The sequence below is a fragment of the Microtus ochrogaster genome, chromosome X, assembly GCF_000317375.1.
Source record: "Microtus ochrogaster isolate Prairie Vole_2 chromosome X, MicOch1.0, whole genome shotgun sequence".
NCBI classification, from domain to species: Eukaryota; Metazoa; Chordata; class Mammalia; order Rodentia; family Cricetidae; genus Microtus; species Microtus ochrogaster.
Window position 1 is genome coordinate 5,613,985 of NC_022026.1, and position 20,496 is coordinate 5,634,480.

At 39.8% G+C, this 20,496-nt stretch overlaps 1 protein-coding gene across 3 annotated transcripts in view; it reads left to right on the forward strand.

The window, feature by feature from the left end:
• Positions 1–20,496, forward strand: part of Tenm1 (teneurin transmembrane protein 1) — an 825,611-nt gene that overhangs the window by 764,364 nt on the left and 40,751 nt on the right. For all 3 annotated transcript variants that reach the window (XM_026784949.1, XM_013350458.2, XM_026784950.1), the window contains 2 exons: positions 15,959–16,325; positions 17,723–18,233. In XM_026784949.1, coding sequence (XP_026640750.1) covers positions 15,959–16,325; positions 17,723–18,233 — 878 coding nt within the window. The remainder of the gene's footprint in view (positions 1–15,958; positions 16,326–17,722; positions 18,234–20,496) is intronic.

Below are 20,496 nucleotides of genomic sequence, written 5' to 3' on the forward strand. Positions count from 1 at the left end.
TCTGTCACATGCAGAAAATAAATAAATAAAAATAAAAACATCTTCTGGAACTGGGAAGGCCAGCCAGACTTTTCTTTAAGCCTTTAGTAGAGGATTCAAGAGACAAATTCAAGTTTTTTTGATGACTTCTCCTTCATATTAAAAGCAATACAAAGTCAATAAAGCACAGTGGTTAGGAACACAGACTGCTTCATTTCAAATCCTAGATCTATGCTTGATAGATGTCCTTGAAAAAAATTGTTTATCTATAAATGGGAGTGATAATGTGCCTGCCTCATAGGGAGGCTGTAAAGATTCAGTGAGGTCAATATGTATAAATCATTTAACAGAGTGTTTGGCTTACAAGTGCTCAATAAAATTCTATACTAGTAATAGGAATAATAGTAACAGTATTTGACCTTGCTTTCCCGATATGAAGATTTGAACTGATAATTTATAGGATTAGAGTAAAAAGAACTAGAAGAAGTTTGGAAATGATTAAGAAATTAGGTAAAACTTCTGATCTGGCCATTTCATGGAAGTGAACCTTTTGCAGAGAAGCAAATATCAGTGGGTGTGTTCCATGGGATGTGGCACCAACATGCTCCAGAAACTGATCTTAGCCTGCTTTGACCTTCACAGAGGATTTCTTTCTCCTAATACGACGTGAAGTTCTATCTAGATCACTTAGTGGATACCTGTGATAGTCATTGAATGATGCCCCAAATCCTTCATTTTCTTTCTGCTTCCAAGAACTGATATGCTGATTGTGGAGCTAAGACTAGAATGTACTGTGACTGCGCATACACCTGTGCATTTGGGATTTTTAGATCATCTCCTGTCTCTTTAAACTTGAGAGATAAAGGCAGTTTATTCAGTTAGTAGCCTGCAGTCACTCCAGATGGGCAAATTTTGCCAAAAATCAAATAAATATTAGAGTAGATAACAAAGAAGAGTTTATCTAGGTCAATATAAGAATGCTATCGTGCTCAAACAAAAACAAAATGAAACAGAAAGGCTCCCAGCTAAGTAAAAAATCAAAAGAAGTTTTGAAGCTAGAGCTTCCTCAGGAGAAAGCAGTGCCCTTGGATTTTATGAATCAAGTTTAGTCTGTGAGTCCCTTCACCTACCCGATGACTCTGGTTTGTTATTGTTTTTGCTTTGGGTTTTGGTTTGAGGGGTTGTTTGCTTCAAGATATTCAAGTTCTAACCATGTCTATCGGGTTTTTTTTAACCTAATATAAAATGATAAACTGGGAGAAATGTGGCAACAAGATTATTGACAGGTTTCCTTTACATACTTTCTATCTCCAAATAACTTAAATAGTTTTAACTGTACTTTGGGGTACATCTCTCAAGTAAACATACTCTCAGTAAACTCTAATAAAAATAACCTGTTATTACAGATATTTGCAGTGATGCTTCCACGTTGAAAGCTCAAGCCACTTATATGCGAAGCAGAGAACAGCAGGTCCCACACCTTCAAATTCAGCAGATCCAAGCTCTATTGGGCATCTGCACAGAGGCAAAGGCAGAGTTTTCAGTTGCCTTAAAATAAAAGTCAAGTACCGTGTTCAATGCTATATCGAAAACGTAATTTATCACATAAATAAAACTCCCTCAGCAGTGTCCTCGTTCCCCACAAAGGACAATGGCATGTTAGCTCTTATTAAAACTATTAAGCACCCGAGGAAAAGCATCTCCAAAGTTCAGGAAGAGTCACAAAATGCAAAGCTTGCAAACTACTTTTGAACAGTGCATTTTTTTTCTCTACATTTTGTTTGGCATACTCTATGACCTGAGCTGAACCTAAACCTGAACCTGTCTAAGACACGGGAATACCTGTGGGATAAACTCTGTGGCTTGTTTCAAGATGTTTTTAGGACAATGTCCCATCATAAGCCACTGGCCTCTTTATGTGTATGACTATCCCTTTCAGTATAGCCCAAAGGGCCTCTTAACTATAGGAAAGGGACCTACATAGATCAACACCAAGCCTTCCTCATCAAAAGGCAACACAATCCAAAGATGGTGTTCTACAAAACAAAAGGATCATCTAGTCATGTAAAAGTCAGTGTATTTGGAAATGTGAACAAGGAAACATGCGAAGTATTTACCAACAGGGTATATTTGTTGAGAGGACTTATTCTGAGATGCACTTTCTCTTTTTGGGCGTGGAATTCATTTGATAAATGACTATTGTAAGTCTAAAACATTTGGAAAGTTTGATACTCAAGTCTGTCATGTGGTTTATTTCCAGTAAATGTTGTAAGTTCCAATTTTTAAGGACAAAAGTTAGTCAAGACTACAAAATACAGCTTCTCTCTTAGTGTCTACAACATCCATGTGAAAATAAACGGAGATAATTTCTCATAGCCATTTAATTCATCTCTCAGTACACTTCCATTGCCCCAATCCAGGGGAAGACCATTCTGAAGGAATGATTTCAATACCTAACAAGTTAAATATTAAGTGGGAATCTAAAAGAAATATGGTAGTTGATACTCAGCACATTACTGTTTTTAAACAAAATTCTGGACACATAGATGTTGTTGTAGGTCAACAAAGCACAAAAGCATATGGGTAAATCATATATCCTCAAATATCACAAGATTGAGAAGGGTGTACAGAGTAATAGCATTTCAAAAGTGTCAGAAAAGCTCTAGTTAAAGTCATTCACAACAAAATTCCTAACATACAAGTTTATTTTATGTGGGTTTGTGGACGTTAATGGCAATTTTAGTACCTATTACTTTGGCTCAGCCTAGGCCAGCTAATGCATGATTAGTAACAAGATGGCCCTTGGTAGTTTTCACTCACTTTTACCAGCATCTTAGCTTATTTTCTGTTGATATGATAAAATACTCTAATATAAACAATTTATAGGGTAAAGATGTTTATTTTAGTTCACAGTTCAAGGATCAGTACATCATGTCAGAGAAATCAAGGCAGCAGAATAGTTGAGCAGCTAACTAGTTGCATTATGTCCACATTCGGAAGAAGAGCTCAGCAAATGTATGCATGCCAGTCCCCAGGTAACTTTCTCTTTTCTACCAGTCCAGGACTCCACACTCAGAGAATGGTTCCATCCAAGAATGGGACAGGTCTCACCACATCAGTTAACATAATTAAGGTAATCCCTCACAGACATTTTCAGAGACACTTTTCTCTGGATGATTCTAAATTACGTGAAGTTGACAATTCAGACTAACCATTGCCACTACTTTACTACTACCATTGGCCTACAGCAATGTGTTACTCTTCCTGTATCCTAGTATTTGGATTCGTACTGTAAATATTAATTGAGACCCAGTGAAAAAATAGAAAGAACATAATTATTATAATACTATTTAATACATGGGATGGGCTGCACAGGTGTTACATGAATTATGTAAACTACAGATACCTTCAGGAAATGGCTACCACCTCTAGGCCTGGGAAACAAACAGAAAGGCTTGGGGTTGTTAGAACCTAGAAATGAAGGAGTTTTGTCCCATGGATGTAGAGCATAGGCTGTTGAGGAAAGGATGCTAGCATTCTCACATTAAGAATGTACTAATAACAAATTTGATGTTGGCACCTATAACAGGGCACGATGACACTGAGTCTCAGACTATGCAAATTAGCTGGAAAGTGCAGCCAGCTATTGCTGCCAGAATGAAGGTCTACTGTTGAGGTGATGTTGACAGGAACAGAAAGCAAACAGGAAAGAACAAGTCCCTTCTCCCTCCTTGAGCCTCCCAGCATACCTTTATTTTCTGTACTGTCAGAATCTATCAAAACTCCAGCTGGCAAAATAGAAAATGTAGAGAGCATAGTCCCAACCCTACTATCACAAAGCAATGTCTTTAAAAGGACGAATTTGGAGATGTGAGACAGTAACTTAATAACCACTGTATTGTGCAATGAGGTGTTAGATTTTCATGTCATTGTTGCGGCTGGAGTCACTCAGATATGCTTACAGTTTGGATGAAACATTAATTAGAGTGGACTGTTTGCCACAGAGGATTTCATCATTACTGAATCTGTAAGAAGCTGTTATTAAAAGACTTCAACCAGAGCTGCTCAATGTGTTGTGAGGGTGATTTTGACTCCCCACTCATTAAAACTCCGGTATTCAATACGCATCACCTATTTTTTTTGCTTTGTTCAGACCGAGCTCTATAATCTGAATGCTTCCTTAAATTATTCTAGGTATGTGGTAAGTGGTCAGGTGGTCAATCTCCAGAGCTCTGGAAACATAAGCTTGAGCTGGGCCATCTGTTGAGTATGTGGAATTTTGTCTTTCACACAGGGTAGTAGTGGGCAAAACCCGGAAGCACATTGAAGCCCTAATGAAAATACAACCAGTAAAATTCTCTTTCTAAATATTCATTAGGCCAGCTGCTGTTATTAATGTCCTTATCATCTGGAAACATTGCAGAGCTCTGATGAGAGAGACAGTCTGTGGAATTCCAGTCTAACTTTAAATGAACTTCAGAGGCGAGCAATCATGAGTTCTGATGTTTCCTCTTCCCATTCAGAGCCATGCCCACTTATATCTTCACATCTCCACGGTGAAATTTTTTAATAGTTTCTTCCTGAAATAGTACATCAGCAAGAAGGGTTAGCAGGAGCTACAGAAATGAAAACATAATCTCAGAGTGACTGATCAATGAAATCAGACCATTTCATAAAAGCCGCGCACTCATACTTCTGTCCTGTAAATTGCTCTAGGTGCCAAAGGGAATTGGAAGCTTGGCCTATCTTTTTGAGCCAATACTGTAATATTAACAACCGGCAACAGACAAGTTTCTGCAGCTTCTCAGCAGGAAGCAACTGAAGGGTGATTTTAGGGACTTCGTTTTAAGCTCCAGGCTTTTTTGTGCAAGCAAAACCTTGGTACTCAGGAAGGCAAGAGTTCCATCCCCTGCACAAAGACACACAGTGGTCTCTTCACTGAACTATCACAGAACTTACTCTTGCTACCTAGCCTCACGAAACTGTGTATTTTCTAAGACTGTTGTCTGCTTGACCCTCCTTCAGCCAGTCTGTCCCCCACAGTGATGAATATGCAGTAGATATTTACTAAGTAGATGTAAAAGTAAAATAGAGACTCAAAAGAGAAAACAGTAAAGCTTCCATGTTCCTCTCCCTGCTTCTACAAGTGCTGAAAGGGTTAATTTCTTTGACTGCAATGATAAAAACCTAAGATACAACAGACATAAATAGTAAATTGGCAAGTAGCATCATGTAAGTAGCATCATGTACAATATGTTCTTCTTACAATAACAATCGAATTTACAAACAAATTAGCTGTGGAGTCTGAAGGACATTCTGTAGTTTTCACACTGGGCCTTCATCTCCCGCTGATGGATGACTTTGACTGTAAATTGAAAAGTGGAAGTGATTCAACATTCTGTGTTTTCACAAGTGCCATTTCCAAAATTGATTCTTCAGAAAGGAGATGCCAGAAAGTGTCAACGGAAACTCAGAGCAATTATGCCTGTTATTAAGATGAGGTAGTGGCAATTACACGGCAGACTCATAGAGAATGTGTACGTGTCGATTGTTCTTAGGGAGCCTGTATGAACAAACTTTTACAGCACCCATCAGACTTTGGGTCTCCAGTGGTAGTGTGAATTTTCAGGCTCTCCAACAGTATGCGTTTGGACAGGAATTGTGGACCCAAGAGCCATCTTAGAAGAGATGTGTATTTTTTCTCTTAATGAGCTTAAATGAAACCCCTATATTAAAAGAAGGGCTTTGGGTTCGCCTTATTTAGCTTCTCTAGGACCACTAATTATAGGCTTAATAAGGAGAACCCAAAGAAGGAGAACCCAAAGAAAAACATAGGCATCCTCCTGAATATTAACCTTCATCAGGCGATGAAAGGAGACAGAGACAGAGACCCACATTGGAGCACCGGACAGAAATTTCAAGGTCCAAATCAGGAGCAGAAGGAGAGAGAGCACGAGCGAGGAACGCAGGACAGCGAGGGGTACACCCACACACTGAGACAATGGGGATGTTCTACTGGGAACTCACCAAGGCCAGCTGGCCTGGGTCTGGAAAAGCCTGGGATAAAACCGGACTCTCTGAACATAGCGGACAATGAGGACTACTGAGAACTCAAGAGCAATGGCAATGGGTTTTTGATCCTACTGCACGTACTGGCTTTGTGGGAGCCTAGGCAGTTTGGATGCTCAACTTGCTAGACCTGGATGGAGGTGGGGGTTCCTTGGACTTCCCACAGGACAGGGAACCCTGATTGCTTTTCGGGCTGAGGAGGGAGGGGGACTTGATTGGGGGAGGGGGAGGGAAATGGGAGGCGGTGGTGGGGAAGAGACAGAAATCTTTAATAAATAAATAAATTTAAAAAAAGAAGGGCTTCTTTCCTCCAGAATAATCATCCCCCAAGATTTTTGGTCTCTGGACTCCTTTGTGGTACTAAAAACTGTTGATATCTTCAAATATATCCTCCCTGAGCCTTAATTGTTTTGTAGATATATCAGTGGGAACTGGGCTCCACGAGTCTAAATTTTGATTGGTTGAAGTTTTCTGCAATCACCTTTGTCTGTTGCAATAATTTTTTTATGAGAGAAGATAACTATACTTATCTGGAGAATAGGAAAAATATTTAGAATGTAGTTAGGTATTATGCTGGTTTAGTAAAGTGGCAGTTGTAGATTTTTATCCAAGATCCATGATTCATAAGTCCTTGATAGTTGACTAGTTTCCAGTACCAGGAATGATTTCCCTCTTTTTCAATGGGTCTTGAGCCAATTAGAAAGCAGTTGGTTACTACCAAGGTATACATACCACGATTGCACCAATAGGGTTATTGTGTCATACCAGCTATTGTGATTCACTGATATCATAGCTGAGTAGGACTGTTAGTTGCTTCATACTTTAGAAGATTACAAACTATTTTGCTGTGATAATTACAGTTCAGTGACTACAAGCAACAATTAAGCAATCTTATATTTCAAAAGGCTAGAAGACAGGATTTTGAAAGTTTTTACCATAGAAAAAGAAAGGTTCTGGAGGAGATAAATATATTTAATTTGATGTAAACATTATAGAATATATACATATATCAAAACTTTGCATGGTACTTCACTAACATGAATAATTTTTTAGGGCTTTTTTATGTACCCGTTAAAAGAAACAATTCTAAAACACTGACATAATTGTATTTCCCACATTTACCAAAATATTAATTTAGTTTAATTTATATATTTATATATACTGTGGGATAATGCTTTTGTACACTGCAAAGATTTGTCACTCATATTGGTTTAATAAAATGCTGATTGGCCAGTAGCCAGGCAGAATGTATACACAGGACAACAAGACTAAGAGAATTCTGGGAAGAAGAAAGGCAGAGGAAGCAAGATGAGAATGCCTTACTGAGAAAAGATACCAAGCCACATGACTAAACATAGATAAGAATTATGGGTTAATTTAAGTTGTAAGAGCTAGCTAATAATACACCTGAGAGTTGAGGCAAAACAGTTTATAGTTAATATAAGCTTTTCTGTGTTTCTTTGGACTGAATGGCTGCAGGACCAGGCAAGACAGAAATTTGTCTACAAATTTACCTTAATTTTGTAAAAACAGGGGATTTATCTAAAAAGGAAACATTAGAACTTTTTTATGACAGTGTATCTCTAATGGTATAATCAGTAGCCCCAGTCAAAATGAAAAGCTAACAACTAGAGTATCTTATTCATTTTGATGATATTCCATTGAGAATAACAGAAACCCCCAATGCAACAGAAGTGCAAACAAAATAGTGGGTAGAATAGATATTATTGAGGATTGAGGTGGAAGCCCCACAGATCCATCCAGGATCCAAGCTCCTACATTACTACTACCTGAGCACATAACTTTTATTTCTTAGCAATGTCATGGTCCAAGAAGTCAGGCAAAACCTTCAGCATCCATGTATCCCAAAGATAGCTAAGACCAAACAAAGCTGCTTTGAACTCAATTAGCTCTCCATTGAGAAATCTTTATAGCATACACTTGTTAGTCTAGATGATTCCACACTTCCACTTACACATTGTCTGAAAATAACGTTTTGTTCTAAATAGCAATGTGTATTACATAATAATGGAGGTTGGCCATTAAGGAGGACAAATTGAATGAATTATGGGGTAGGTGTGAAACTGGAAGTTTCTTACACAGGAATATCGATAGGCACACGTTTGAGATTTCATATTGACCCATCTGAGCATCTTCAAATTTATAAGGGGGAGAAATTCCACCTTGAAAAATTTTGGTTTGCCCATATTGCAAAGAAAGATGGCACTTAAAAGAATAATGTCTCTAAATGGCCTTGCTTATAAAGGTGTAAATTATTTGAAGATGAAATGTCAAGACTACTACTTAGGGATGATTGTTCCATATGTGCAGGGTATAGGGGGTATTTTTGTTTTCCTTTGCTTTCTTTCACTCACTTCAGTATTAATTTAGGAACACTGAGGTATATACAGTTTAGCCTATGTGCTCTGTAGTAGACTAATTCTAAAGATTAGTCTAATTGTAAGTCCTGATTAGACTGACACTACCTATTCATTTTCAATGAATACTGAACTTAAATTTCCAGTTTTCTCGTGGGTTCTCATTGGACAACCCAGACCATGGGGATACTTTTGAGCAAGGGTTAAGGGATTCCTCAAAGTGTCCAGCCATTATGGCAAGCTACAGAATGTGGATCTGAGATAGTGCAAAATAGTTTACTTATCGAAAAGGTCACAGAATCTTGATATGTTTCACCTTCTAATAATTTCTATTTTTTAAAAGCAAGATCAGTAAGAAAAGCCACTCTTATAGGTGTCATCATGATTTCCAAGTGAAAAAGAAAAAAAAAAACTTTCTCCAGGCAACATTTCCCTTCTTCTATAAATTTGAAGATGCTTAGACAGTGTCGGTGTCAAGAAATGAGACTGCCATTTGAAAACTGACAAAGAGTGATTCTAACAATCTGGGGTTGTTGACTTTTAGAAGCATGGGGACATCTAACATAGTGCTGGCAGAACACCTGGTACAGAGCATGCAGCCCCATCACTACATTGTCCCCAGGGCTGGCATACCTCAAAGGAGATAATCATACACTTCCTGAAAAGTCCTACTGAAGAAGCCTTAGAGCTCAAGGTCAAGCAGTCACTTGTTTAATGAGCCACAGAGCTCTGAGTAGACTAAAGGAGGGAGATCAGAAGTTGTGTCTAGGATGGAAGGCAGGACCTTCTACAAAATGGCTAGTTTTCTCTAACCTTATGGAACTTTGGGGAAAGAACTTGCTAGCAATTGGTGGTGATTATAGAACACTGTAATAATCATGGTTTTTCTTTGAGGCATTTCCACCATAGTTAACTTCTTAAAGTGACTGGAGAGGAAAAGGAATAACTGATTGCTCTATGCCAATGGAAACCCCTTGTGCTTACAGATAGATAGAACAAATGATGTCAACAAAAGACTATAATCTCAATGAGGGGAGGAATCCACTCTCTTCTTTAGAACTGGTTTATTAATATGTAGCATAGTGTGAAAGATAGGACTAATAGGCTTTTAATTGACAGAGAAAGGAAATTAATTGAACATGTTCTGTCCTTGATACTGGGCCAAAAGTACTGTTATAAATACCAAGGTGGCCCAAGTAATAAACCAAACTATTAGCCAGGGAATTAGCTGAATATTATCTCAAAATAAGTCAAAGATTTCTTGGAGGTTGTATTGTTTTGAGAAATCCCTGAGGAATAGAGCAAACGAGTGAGTGCCTGGTGATATGGAATCACTGGAAGTCTTTAAAGAATATGCCCATGTTCTTAAACTTAAGAGTTCACAGGATGTCCAGGGGGGAGAGCATTGCAATAGTTGGAGAGAGACAAGACGATTCACAGGCAGGGGTGGGTTTCCCTAACCACTGCACAGCTTGTCCTCAGATCCAGATTAGCTATTCTTTTCCTCTTCCTATGTATTGGGTGCTCTGGTGAAGTACAATGTTGTGTTTTCATTGAATTCTTACAAATTTTGGAAGGTATTATTTGACTCAATTTCTATGGGAGAAGGCTGAAATGCTTGTGTTAGTTGATTCGCTGAAGACACAGCAGTAGCAAAATCTATCATTTAAAATTTTGATCTAAAATGTTTCAACAGCAGAGACTGAGCTGCTAATGACTTCACTCCACTACATCTTAGCATATCCTCTATGGAGAAAGTACATAACTGTTGCGAATTCTCACAAATTCTTCTGCATCTGAAAGAGAAGCAATACCTCAGGCTCTGAGTGCCAGGAATATAGAGTCTCCTTATGATTAGATGGGAGAACGAATAAATGAATGCATGGAATGATAAGTGGGTCGTCTCTGGATTAATTATCCTGCAGCTAGTCTTTTCCCCCAACTGTCCCCCAAACTTCACCCTACATAATGTTTCTGAAGTATTAAACTGACCTTGCCAGCTATTGACTTTAAAGACCCTCATTCTCTCTTTGCCATCTACAGCGTAAGGCTAAAAGTCTTAGAATCCATACCCTTCTAAAGCTTAGTCCAATAGCTCTCAGCAAAGGATGGTTTTGTTCTTTAGGGAACATACATTTTTGTTGTTATTAATGGAAGTAAAGATGCTGCTGACATATATGGTACAAAGATGCTAAACTTTCTCTGCAAACGCATGGTGCTGACCCCAGCTTGAAAATGTCTCTCATTAGAAACCTGGGCCTATCCCTTCACAAACATTTAGAATGTCATTTACCAAAAATAGCTACCCTGTATTATAGCTGAGAGACCCCAGTCCATAGTCCCCACACCCCCATATGATTTCATGCTTCTTTATTTCTATTCATCTTCCCTATGCTGAGATCATTCTTGATCCTTAGTACCTTTGTTCCTTCTTGCAAGTGAATTCTAATTTTCACTTCTAAAAATCTTGCTGGAACTCCCACTTCTGTGGACCCATATCATTCTCAGCATGCATTTAGAATGGCATTGACCTGTGCTATACTGAATGATATATTTCTATATCTGCCTTCCATCTCTTAACTATGAACTGAGGAAGGACAGAAACATGGTAAATTGGGAATAAAAATTATTGTTCTCAGATGATTATATTCTAAAGTATATAAAGTGCTAATCCATAATAAGTACCTGATACCTATGAAGGAGTCAATAAATAATATTTCTATTAATGACCCAGGCTAGTGCTTCTCTGGCTTTGTGAATGCTATAGACCAATTCAAAGAAATGGGCAGAACTGCACACTCATACTTAAGAAATGGGTCAATTTAAAGAAAAATATTAGGTCTACTCTAGTATAGTTGGCACAGAGCTGAATCAAAATCCATGAAAATCTTATATAGAAAACTCAAGCTTAAGAACGTGTTGAAAGGAAACTACATGAGATCATTTTGATACCACCTAGTACCCTCTACCATGTGTCAGGCACCAGGATAAGCACCGCGTATCACCACATATCATTTAATCTATATAAGTAAAAAATAAATATTTCATGTATATGCACATTCAAACACACAGATATATGATCATTAACCTATTTTCCTTGATACAGATGAAAAAATCGGAGCTGCATAAAAGATACCCTAGTTTTCCTACTATTACACAGAACCCTGGGTGGGAACCCTGAGTCAGACTTTTAGAGGGAAGCCAAGTATCTAACAAATGCTCTATGTCTTCTTCATTGCACAGTTAGTCTTGCAACTGAAGGCATTTTGAACTTTGTATAATCAAAGGGCTCATGTTTAGAATTTGCTTTTACACACAGGTTTTTCTCTGTAGGATCCTGCTGTCTTCTACACTGATAGTGAGGTCAAAATTAGCTAGAACTTTAAGTCAGCCACAGGACTGGTTGACCTGAGAGTCAACTCCCTTCAAGGCAAGTTTTCAATTAGCAGAGGAAGACAGCACTGTCAAGTGCTGACATCCCAACCCAGAGCTCCTTTCTGCTCAGGGTTATTTCTCAGGGAAGGTTGTTGAGGGATGGGTACATTCCACCAGCTAGAGGCTATGCCAGTGACCTTTAATGCTAGTTTAGCTTAAACACATTTTGACATTTTGAAAAAATTAGTATATTTTTACAAGGTGGGGCAAGCACCACAAATTAGACCTAATGGTTTGCCTGTAGGCTGGATCAGCAGAGTCGACAGAGCCTTCGCTGCTGCTCTTGGGGGCTCTTCTGAGTCCCGTTCTAAAAGAAAATGTTTTTCTACTACCACATGCAACCCCCCCCCCAACACACACTTTAAAAAATCACAGTTGTATAAATGGCAGCAGCTTCTGGAAGTTAACCTTAGATCCATCTCAGTAGCACAGAGTTGTGGGCTCTCACCACAATTAATAGATACTTGTTCCGCCAGCCAGAATCAGCTCAAAAACATCACTACATTTGTTGGGTGGGGTGGAGAGGCTCTGTTTTTACTGTGTGGGTGTAAAGCACTAGTTCCTTGAAAAATTACCTGGAAATGGACACATGTAACATAAGACTGGCATAAGAGGAACTGACAACCTAAAAGCAGTGAAAAGGTCCGTCCTCTAAAACAATGGCCCCTCGACTACTAAGTAGGCACACATCTTTCATCTGAGCAGATCTCACAGACAAGCTGCCCCACCGAATCAAATGGGAATTAAAGGGATTCTATGTAGCTGGCATACAAAGTGTCTCAAAAGCACAAAGGCCACTTTCGTCACAGAAAACTGCCAGAGGGTAGCTCATTTGATGGGAAAGAAAACAAACAGACACGATGTCTGGTGTATTTTTGAGGCAATATTAAATCTAATAAACATGACACCAATAGTATCGGCTTAAATCGGGTTGCTAGAGTTGGAGAATGTTTTCTCACCGCCAGCTTTTATCTCAGAGGCAGCCTTGATAGCTGAGAACAGAGTCTAAAATATGTTCCTTCCATAGCTTCTGCCAGGTGTGTGCCATTCCTGGGCCTCTGCCCTGGCTCTGGCTCCCTGAGTGGGGATAATTAGAACGTCATTTCAGCCAGCTTTGTTTTTTCTGGGTCACCGACTTCAGACTCGATCAAAATAGGAGTGTTGTACTGAAATCAATTCATTTCCTCTTCCTCAGCCAGCCCTGACTTATTTCCTAGGGGACCGTGTTCCATAGGACTAGAGCGCACAGACAGCTTCTGGACAAGTTTGATAGTGTATATAGAGGTCCAAGGTGGGGGCACAGGGTGAAGGGAGAGCCAACCCTCCACAGTAGCAGCAGCGGCAACGGCAGCGGCAGCAGGCACTCACTCTGTCTCTCTGTGGCAGCACACTGACACGCAAAGGCCTCAGATAGACATGCTGAGGAACACTTCACCACAAACTGTTCTGGGAGCTGTGGCTGCTGGTGGTTAATGTTTATCCAATGGCCTCAGTCCGAAAGGCTTTGTAGAACATGCATAATACAAGCTGAGCTTTATACCCCATTAGCGCACAAATTCCTAGCTGCCCAGAGGCATATGGTTACTGACCAGAGAAGGGCAGCATTTGTAGAGGTGGAAGTAGAGGGCACAGAAAGCTGTGGGGACACAGTGAGGTTGCTGTGCATTTGGGGGACACTCAGACATGGGGGCAAAGGGCCTCATGTGGTATAACAAGGAGAAGCCAAAGGCAACCTTTGCTTTCCTCACAGCACCACCCTGAGAGGGCACAAGTAAAAAAATAAGTTCTTATCTCAGACATCAGATCGGGCCTTTTCCCACTTCATTAATCATTATTCATAAGGTCTCTTTCAGCTGAGGAAGTAGTGGGCGTCAAAATGCAGTGACAGTCCATATCTGCTTTCCAAACATTCCGATTCCGTGAGAAAAATAAAGACTTCCATCGGCTTCCCTGCAAAGCTGAAAAGCTTAGTTACGTTACTTTCACTATTTTAGTCCTGAATGAGATTTCTTTTTCTGCCTTTGTCTAGCCGTAAAGGAGAGAAATGGATAGTAATGAGTGGTGATGTGGGGAGTGCTATATGGAGCAGAGTTCTCCGTGAAGTGCCCAGGGATAAGCAGTCACCATCGGGAAAAGTCAGGGCAGGCACTGAGCCAACTCATGTCCAGAAAAGAACTACAGTGAAATCATGTTAACTTAGCTTATCCTCAGTATCTAGCACAGCCCTTGGACAGGGCACACTAGACACACATGTGCACATGCGTGCGCGCGCGCGCGCACACACACACACACACACACACACACACACACACTGTTTTACTCTTCTCAAACATCTCAAGTTTCTGTACTCCCAATACCCTACATTGCCTTCCTAGTTTATAGAGCATAATTCCTTACCTAGCCTAATGCAGAAGCCACCAAACTGGCTGGTCTCACCTCTGCCTGCCACATTGTCTCTAGAGCGGGCAGTAAGATCCATCTGAAACCCAAGTATGACTATGCCATCTGCCTACTTAAAGCTCTTCAGTGGCTACCCCAGTCACAAAAACAAAACTGATATGTGCTTCCTTTCATTACCTGGTATATTTGTTGAGCAGAGATGCCACAACAAAATAGCAAAGTTCAGGTATCTTCAATGACAAAATTTATTTTCTCAAATCTTTGGCCACTGGAAACCAAAGACACAGACGTTGACTTCTCCTAAGACCTCTCTTGTTCACATTCAGATGGCCATCTTCTTGCTATATCCACATAGAGACAACCCCTAAGTGTGTGCAGCCTCCATTTTCATAATCACACTTACAGTTTGGAGAGGTCTCCACTCTTACCATCTTAACTATCCTAATTTATTCTTTAGATACCCTAGCTCCAAACACAGTCACATTGAAGGTAGTGCCATGAGACCTAACTTTGAAAAGGACAGGATTTACTCTGCAACATCTCGTCACTCTCTACCTCCTAGTTGGCATCATTTTCTTAGTTTCACGCACTGAAACTATATTAACCTTACTGAAACATTTATTATACCTGAGATGAGTCATGCCATCTCTGATGTTTGGGCTTTTACCCTTGCTATTTGCTCTGCCCAAACGGTCCTTCACCTACGCTGCTCTTCTCTACTGGTCACTTCGCCCTTGGTTACACACCGTCATATCTATTAATATCCTGCCTCTATATCTATGTGAAGTCCTCTCATGCCCTTTTTATTGCTTCCTTCTCACAACATGGAGAGTAATCGCTAATAGTGCTTTCAAGGGCCCTACCAGACCAAACAGTTCCTTAAGGGCATAGGTTTATGTCTTGGAAAACTGTATTTTAATCCCTAAAGCTTAGCACAAGACTTAGTACAGAGAATGTTCTCATCAACCATTCGGGGAAATCAGAAAACAACCTGTTTCTTCGCCACGTTTGAGCACCCAAGAACTAAACAAGACCCAGCTAAGTGAGAAGTATGTTCCCACCTAGGACTCCAGATCAATAGCTAGCAGACTATACCTGCATAATATACAAGATGGATATTAGGCCTATGCTAATGGAAGGCCCTGACCAAAAGGCTGTTGATTGGGTAAAAAACTGGTTTCCCCAGGGCTTCCTTGTCCCAAAATCTTTATGACTTTGTTTTTCTAAGCATATACAAGACAATAAAAGAATTGTGTGTGTGTGTGTGTGTGTGTGTGTGTGCGTGTGTTGATCCAGAAGTCCTACAACAATAACCTTCAAAATCATCTAGAGATTTGTAAAAACACAGACAGTTGGGTCCCTGTTCTCAGGGATTATGAGACAATGTGCCTAGGATAGAGCCTCAAAGTTTGCACTTGTAATCATTTCTCAAGTGATGCTATGGTTGTCAGTTCCAGAGACCACACTCTGAATTCCACTTTTCTAGAAGATACTTCAGGATTATGGAAAACAATTCATATTGTGTTGAAAATAGCACAAATGATAAATATATCCATCCCTCATTATCAGACAGCATCAATGTTGCTGAAATCAGTAATAGTACAGAAACAATAAGCTATTTATTACTCGTATGGTAAAATTGTCTCTGGAACGATGTGGTAACTTAGTGGCATGTGTTCTGTTTGTTCTTTTTGTAGGTGCGATTAGAGTGGCCAACCGACCTCACAGTCAATCCCATGGACAACTCATTGTATGTCCTGGATAACAACATCGTGCTGCAGATTTCTGAGAACAGGCGTGTGCGGATCATCGCAGGGCGTCCCATTCACTGCCAGGTGCCCGGCATCGATCATTTCTTGGTCAGCAAAGTAGCAATTCACTCCACTCTGGAGTCAGCCAGGGCCATCAGCGTCTCCCACAGCGGGTTGCTCTTCATCGCTGAAACAGACGAGAGGAAAGTGAACCGCATTCAGCAAGTGACCACCAATGGGGAGATCTCCATCATAGCCGGCGCCCCCACTGACTGCGACTGCAAAATTGATCCCAACTGTGACTGTTTTTCAGGTATGACCTTTTTAGCAATTCACCAGCTCCCCCTCTCTGTTTTCAAAAGCAAAACCGGCATCAGAAAAGCCTAAAGGAAAACAAAAAGGAATTCGTATAAACAATTGTGTGGGCTCGCGGAGAAAGCAATGTATTGGGAGTTAGCGCTGACAGCTGACTGAGTGACCCAGAAAAGCCATAAAACCTTTTCACAATTCATCTGCCTTACTTGTTACATAGAGATAAGTATATTTCTCCATCATGTCACCTTGCTGTTCTTGGGAAAAACAGACATAATAACTTTCCAGAGTCTCAAAAAAGTTAACATCATACAAATTTAAGATCGTGCCGTTATTTGTGCTTTAGAGAAAGGAAAATAGGTTGAAAAACATATTTACTGATTTTATTAAGCCACTTGCCCAAAGTGACTGCCTTCCAGATGGAAATCATGCTCTATTAGACGGCTGAAAGGACCCCAAGCAGACTGCTGTGAGCATGTACGGGCAAAATTAAATTCCCCAATTGCAAATTCTTATGGCATCAGTCTCCTGTGTTACTTGATGTTAAAAGCTCTTAAATTCCATAAACAATGGTGCCCTTTTAGCTGAAATGGGAGAAGAAAAGACGAGCCTTTTCCACAAACATGGAATAGTTATTTCAGATAGCAAACAGAACTCTAAATGTCAACAGTGCTGTTCATGTCTGAGGAGTGGAAGTCCCTCCCCGCTACATGCAAACCTATGAAGCTACTCACCCAGGACTGAATAGCCCTCATAAGCTTTGTGTTTCCTTGAGAAGAATCCAGAATCAGTAAGTTGTTCAATATGACTTTGTTCAATATTTCCTGTATTTTCCTGGACAATGAGATTTATAGATGTTTTAGTAATTTATATATTTTATTCAAGGTGTATCTACTATTTATGTCAGTTACCAGCTTTGGTATTTGGAATTATTGTTATACTTACAGACTTAGCATATTTTGACAGTGGAACAAAGGAAATTAATAGAGGAAAAGACTTCTAAGCATAGTAGGACCAGAAGATTCTAAAACAAATCCTGCAAATAGCAACAGGAAAGAAACTTACAAACTGGCAGGCAAATTTGGTGTGGCTATCATTATTTGCTGTGCTTGTACCTTGCAATACAATAGGTTCTGAACAGCAGGATTTAGGAATTCACAGAATTGGTGTAACTGAGATAATTATATCTTACTGTTCATCTTTAGTGTTACTGACTCAAGAACTACAATCTTTTGAGTAAATGGGTTTCAAAATAATCAGGGTGCATGCGAAGAATGATGGTTCTCTGATTTTTTTTCTTAAAATGATTTTTGATGTGTGTTGCTTTAAATCTCAGGTATGCTCACTCAAATTCTTTGGGTGCCAATTATTAAAATTGGGTCTTTTTTTTCCCCATAGGTGATGGTGGATACGCCAAAGACGCAAAGATGAAAGCCCCTTCCTCTTTGGCAGTGTCACCTGATGGTACCCTCTACGTAGCAGACCTTGGCAATGTTCGAATTCGTACCATCAGCAGGAACCAAGCCCACCTGAATGATATGAACGTTTATGAGATTGCCTCGCCTGCTGACCAAGAACTCTACCAGTTCACTGTCAATGGAACCCACCTACATACCATGAACTTGATAACAAGGGACTATGTATATAACTTCACCTACAATGCTGACGGTGATCTGGGTGCCATCACTAGCAGCAATGGCAATTCAGTGCATATTCGCCGGGATGCAGGTGGCATGCCTCTATGGCTTGTGGTGCCTGGCGGGCAAGTCTACTGGCTGACCATAAGCAGCAACGGAGTCCTGAAAAGAGTGTCAGCTCAAGGCTACAATTTGGCCTTGATGACCTACCCAGGAAACACAGGACTTCTAGCAACAAAAAGTAATGAAAATGGATGGACCACTGTTTATGAGTAAGTTTCTAATTTCCAACCCCACTTTTGTTAGGTTGTTATTTGAGAGAGAATTACGGTAAGAACATAGTTTCATAATTGATGGCTGTTGTGTACTATTTTCTCCTAACAATCACGGATAAAAAATAAAAAGTAAGTAGTCAAGAAGAAAATTTTACCCAGCTCCTAGGGTGGGACCCATTTTGCCTAAGCAGTTTGTAGAGCATAATATTTAAAGTATAGTGTGGCACTGCAGGAGACAGGAAAGAGGTATAAGTTCATACACACACACAAAAAAAAATCCACAGCATCCCTGGGAAGACAAGCTACAATTGTATCTAAATAACAAAACTAAAGGATGCTGCTAAAGCAGTAAAGAAGCGGTGTGATTTAACAAGTATTTACTGATCTCTGTGGGGTTTAATGGATGAATAAACAAGTCTGTGCCCAGCCCAACTCAGTATTTGTTGCTGTGGGAGATAACGGTGAAGCTGGAATGGAAGAAGTGGACCTTGAAAGGCAAATGTAAAATTCCGGGGAGCACATGCTGACTAGCAGCTCTGAGACCCTGACTGCTTCTGCGAAATGTGGAGCCACGGGCTTCAGTGCAACCCCAGGCTTCCTTGGTGCCCCTGCACAAGTGGAACCTAGCATGCAGTGGCAGTTACAGACTAGCTAATTCCGTTATAACTTCATTTCACTGGGAACTAACACAAAGTATGTCTGACAGCAACTACTAGGAATTACCATGGCATGGAAATAAAGACCATTGCCCTTACCTGGTTTCTGAGTCAATTGGCTCAGCAAGCCAGACTGGCAGCCCTCGGGAAGCACTTTCCCCACAAAGGAAGCTGCCCAGTTTCTAACAGTATACTGAGTGAGAATAATTCCTAGAGTCAGAACTCAGAACCTGGGATGACAGTCAACTTGAAGGCTTTAAACCATGAAGAAGTGGAGATACTAAGTTTGATGAGTTTCACATGTGACTATTCTTGTGCGGCTATAGAAAAATATGAAGAGAATATGTCCAGGCCCACAAAAGCCTCCTGAGGAAAAGAACAAAGCAACTGTCCTTCAAATTTTGGAGCACTTCCCAAAGAAATGTCATTTATACAAAAGACCTGAACAGCTACTCCAGTTTCACTTGGAGAAATGTGCTCAGTAGTTTCTATTGCAGGACTTTTGGGTTTTTTGTTTAAGTTTTCTTATATCTTAATAAAAGCAACAAAAGCTGCTATTCTCTAAGGATCTACTTACTGCTAGATGTTATGTTAGGTAATTATTATATATCATTTTATTTGGCTTTCTTTGTAACAATTTAGAATAGGTTCTTCTAGCACTCCTATTTTATAGATAAATAACTAAGCCACAAATATAGTTAACTAGTCCTGATTCACCCAGCTATCGAGAACTCAAATGCCAATAATCTAAGTCAAGAAGTCTTACTTTAAAATAGTCTTCCTTTAGGAAAATTAATTTCTAATGAGACACTTTTAATGTCTTTTAAAACAAGTCTCACTCCGGATCACAATGCAGTTAAAATTAGACAAAAAAAAAAATCTTGAAACCTGCCTGCTGAATTCAGTCCTCCCAAAATAAATAGTTGATGAGTTAACTAGTTTTTAAAACAACCAGGTAATCCATTTCCTTTTCATTTGTTTGATTAACATTTGTTGAGTATTTGCTGTGTACTACAAAATGTTTCAGGCATGCCTAACCTTTAACACACTGAGGCAGAATGATGTCATCTACTAAGTTCACATAAGAACTATGGCATCAACTTAGAAAAAAACAAAAAGAAATCATAATGTTTTAAGTAAGTTCATGGTTTTGTATTGACCTTCACTCACAACTATCCTGAGGTGCATGCAGTCTGTAGGCCACAGGCTGGATGTGCCTGCTAGGTGTGGCCATATAACCAATAACAGAAAGATAAGTTCCATGTATTCATGGAGCTTACATTGTACTGGAGGACAATAAGTTGTATAGAATTTCAAGTAGCAATGCTATATGAAGAAGTTACATGTGTATACATATATATGTAAATATGGTATATGATGTATTAATAATCTTGAGCTAGTAAGATGACTCAGCAGGTAACAGTGCTTGCCTCCAAGTATCATAACCTAAGTTTGATCCTAGGGACCCACATGGTGGAAGGAGAAAACTGACTCCCATAAGTTGCATAAGTTGTTCTATGACTTCCCCCTTTGTCCCATAGCACATTAAGATAGGAGAGAGAGAGAGAGAGAGAGAGAGAGAGAGAGAGAGAGAGAGAGAGAGA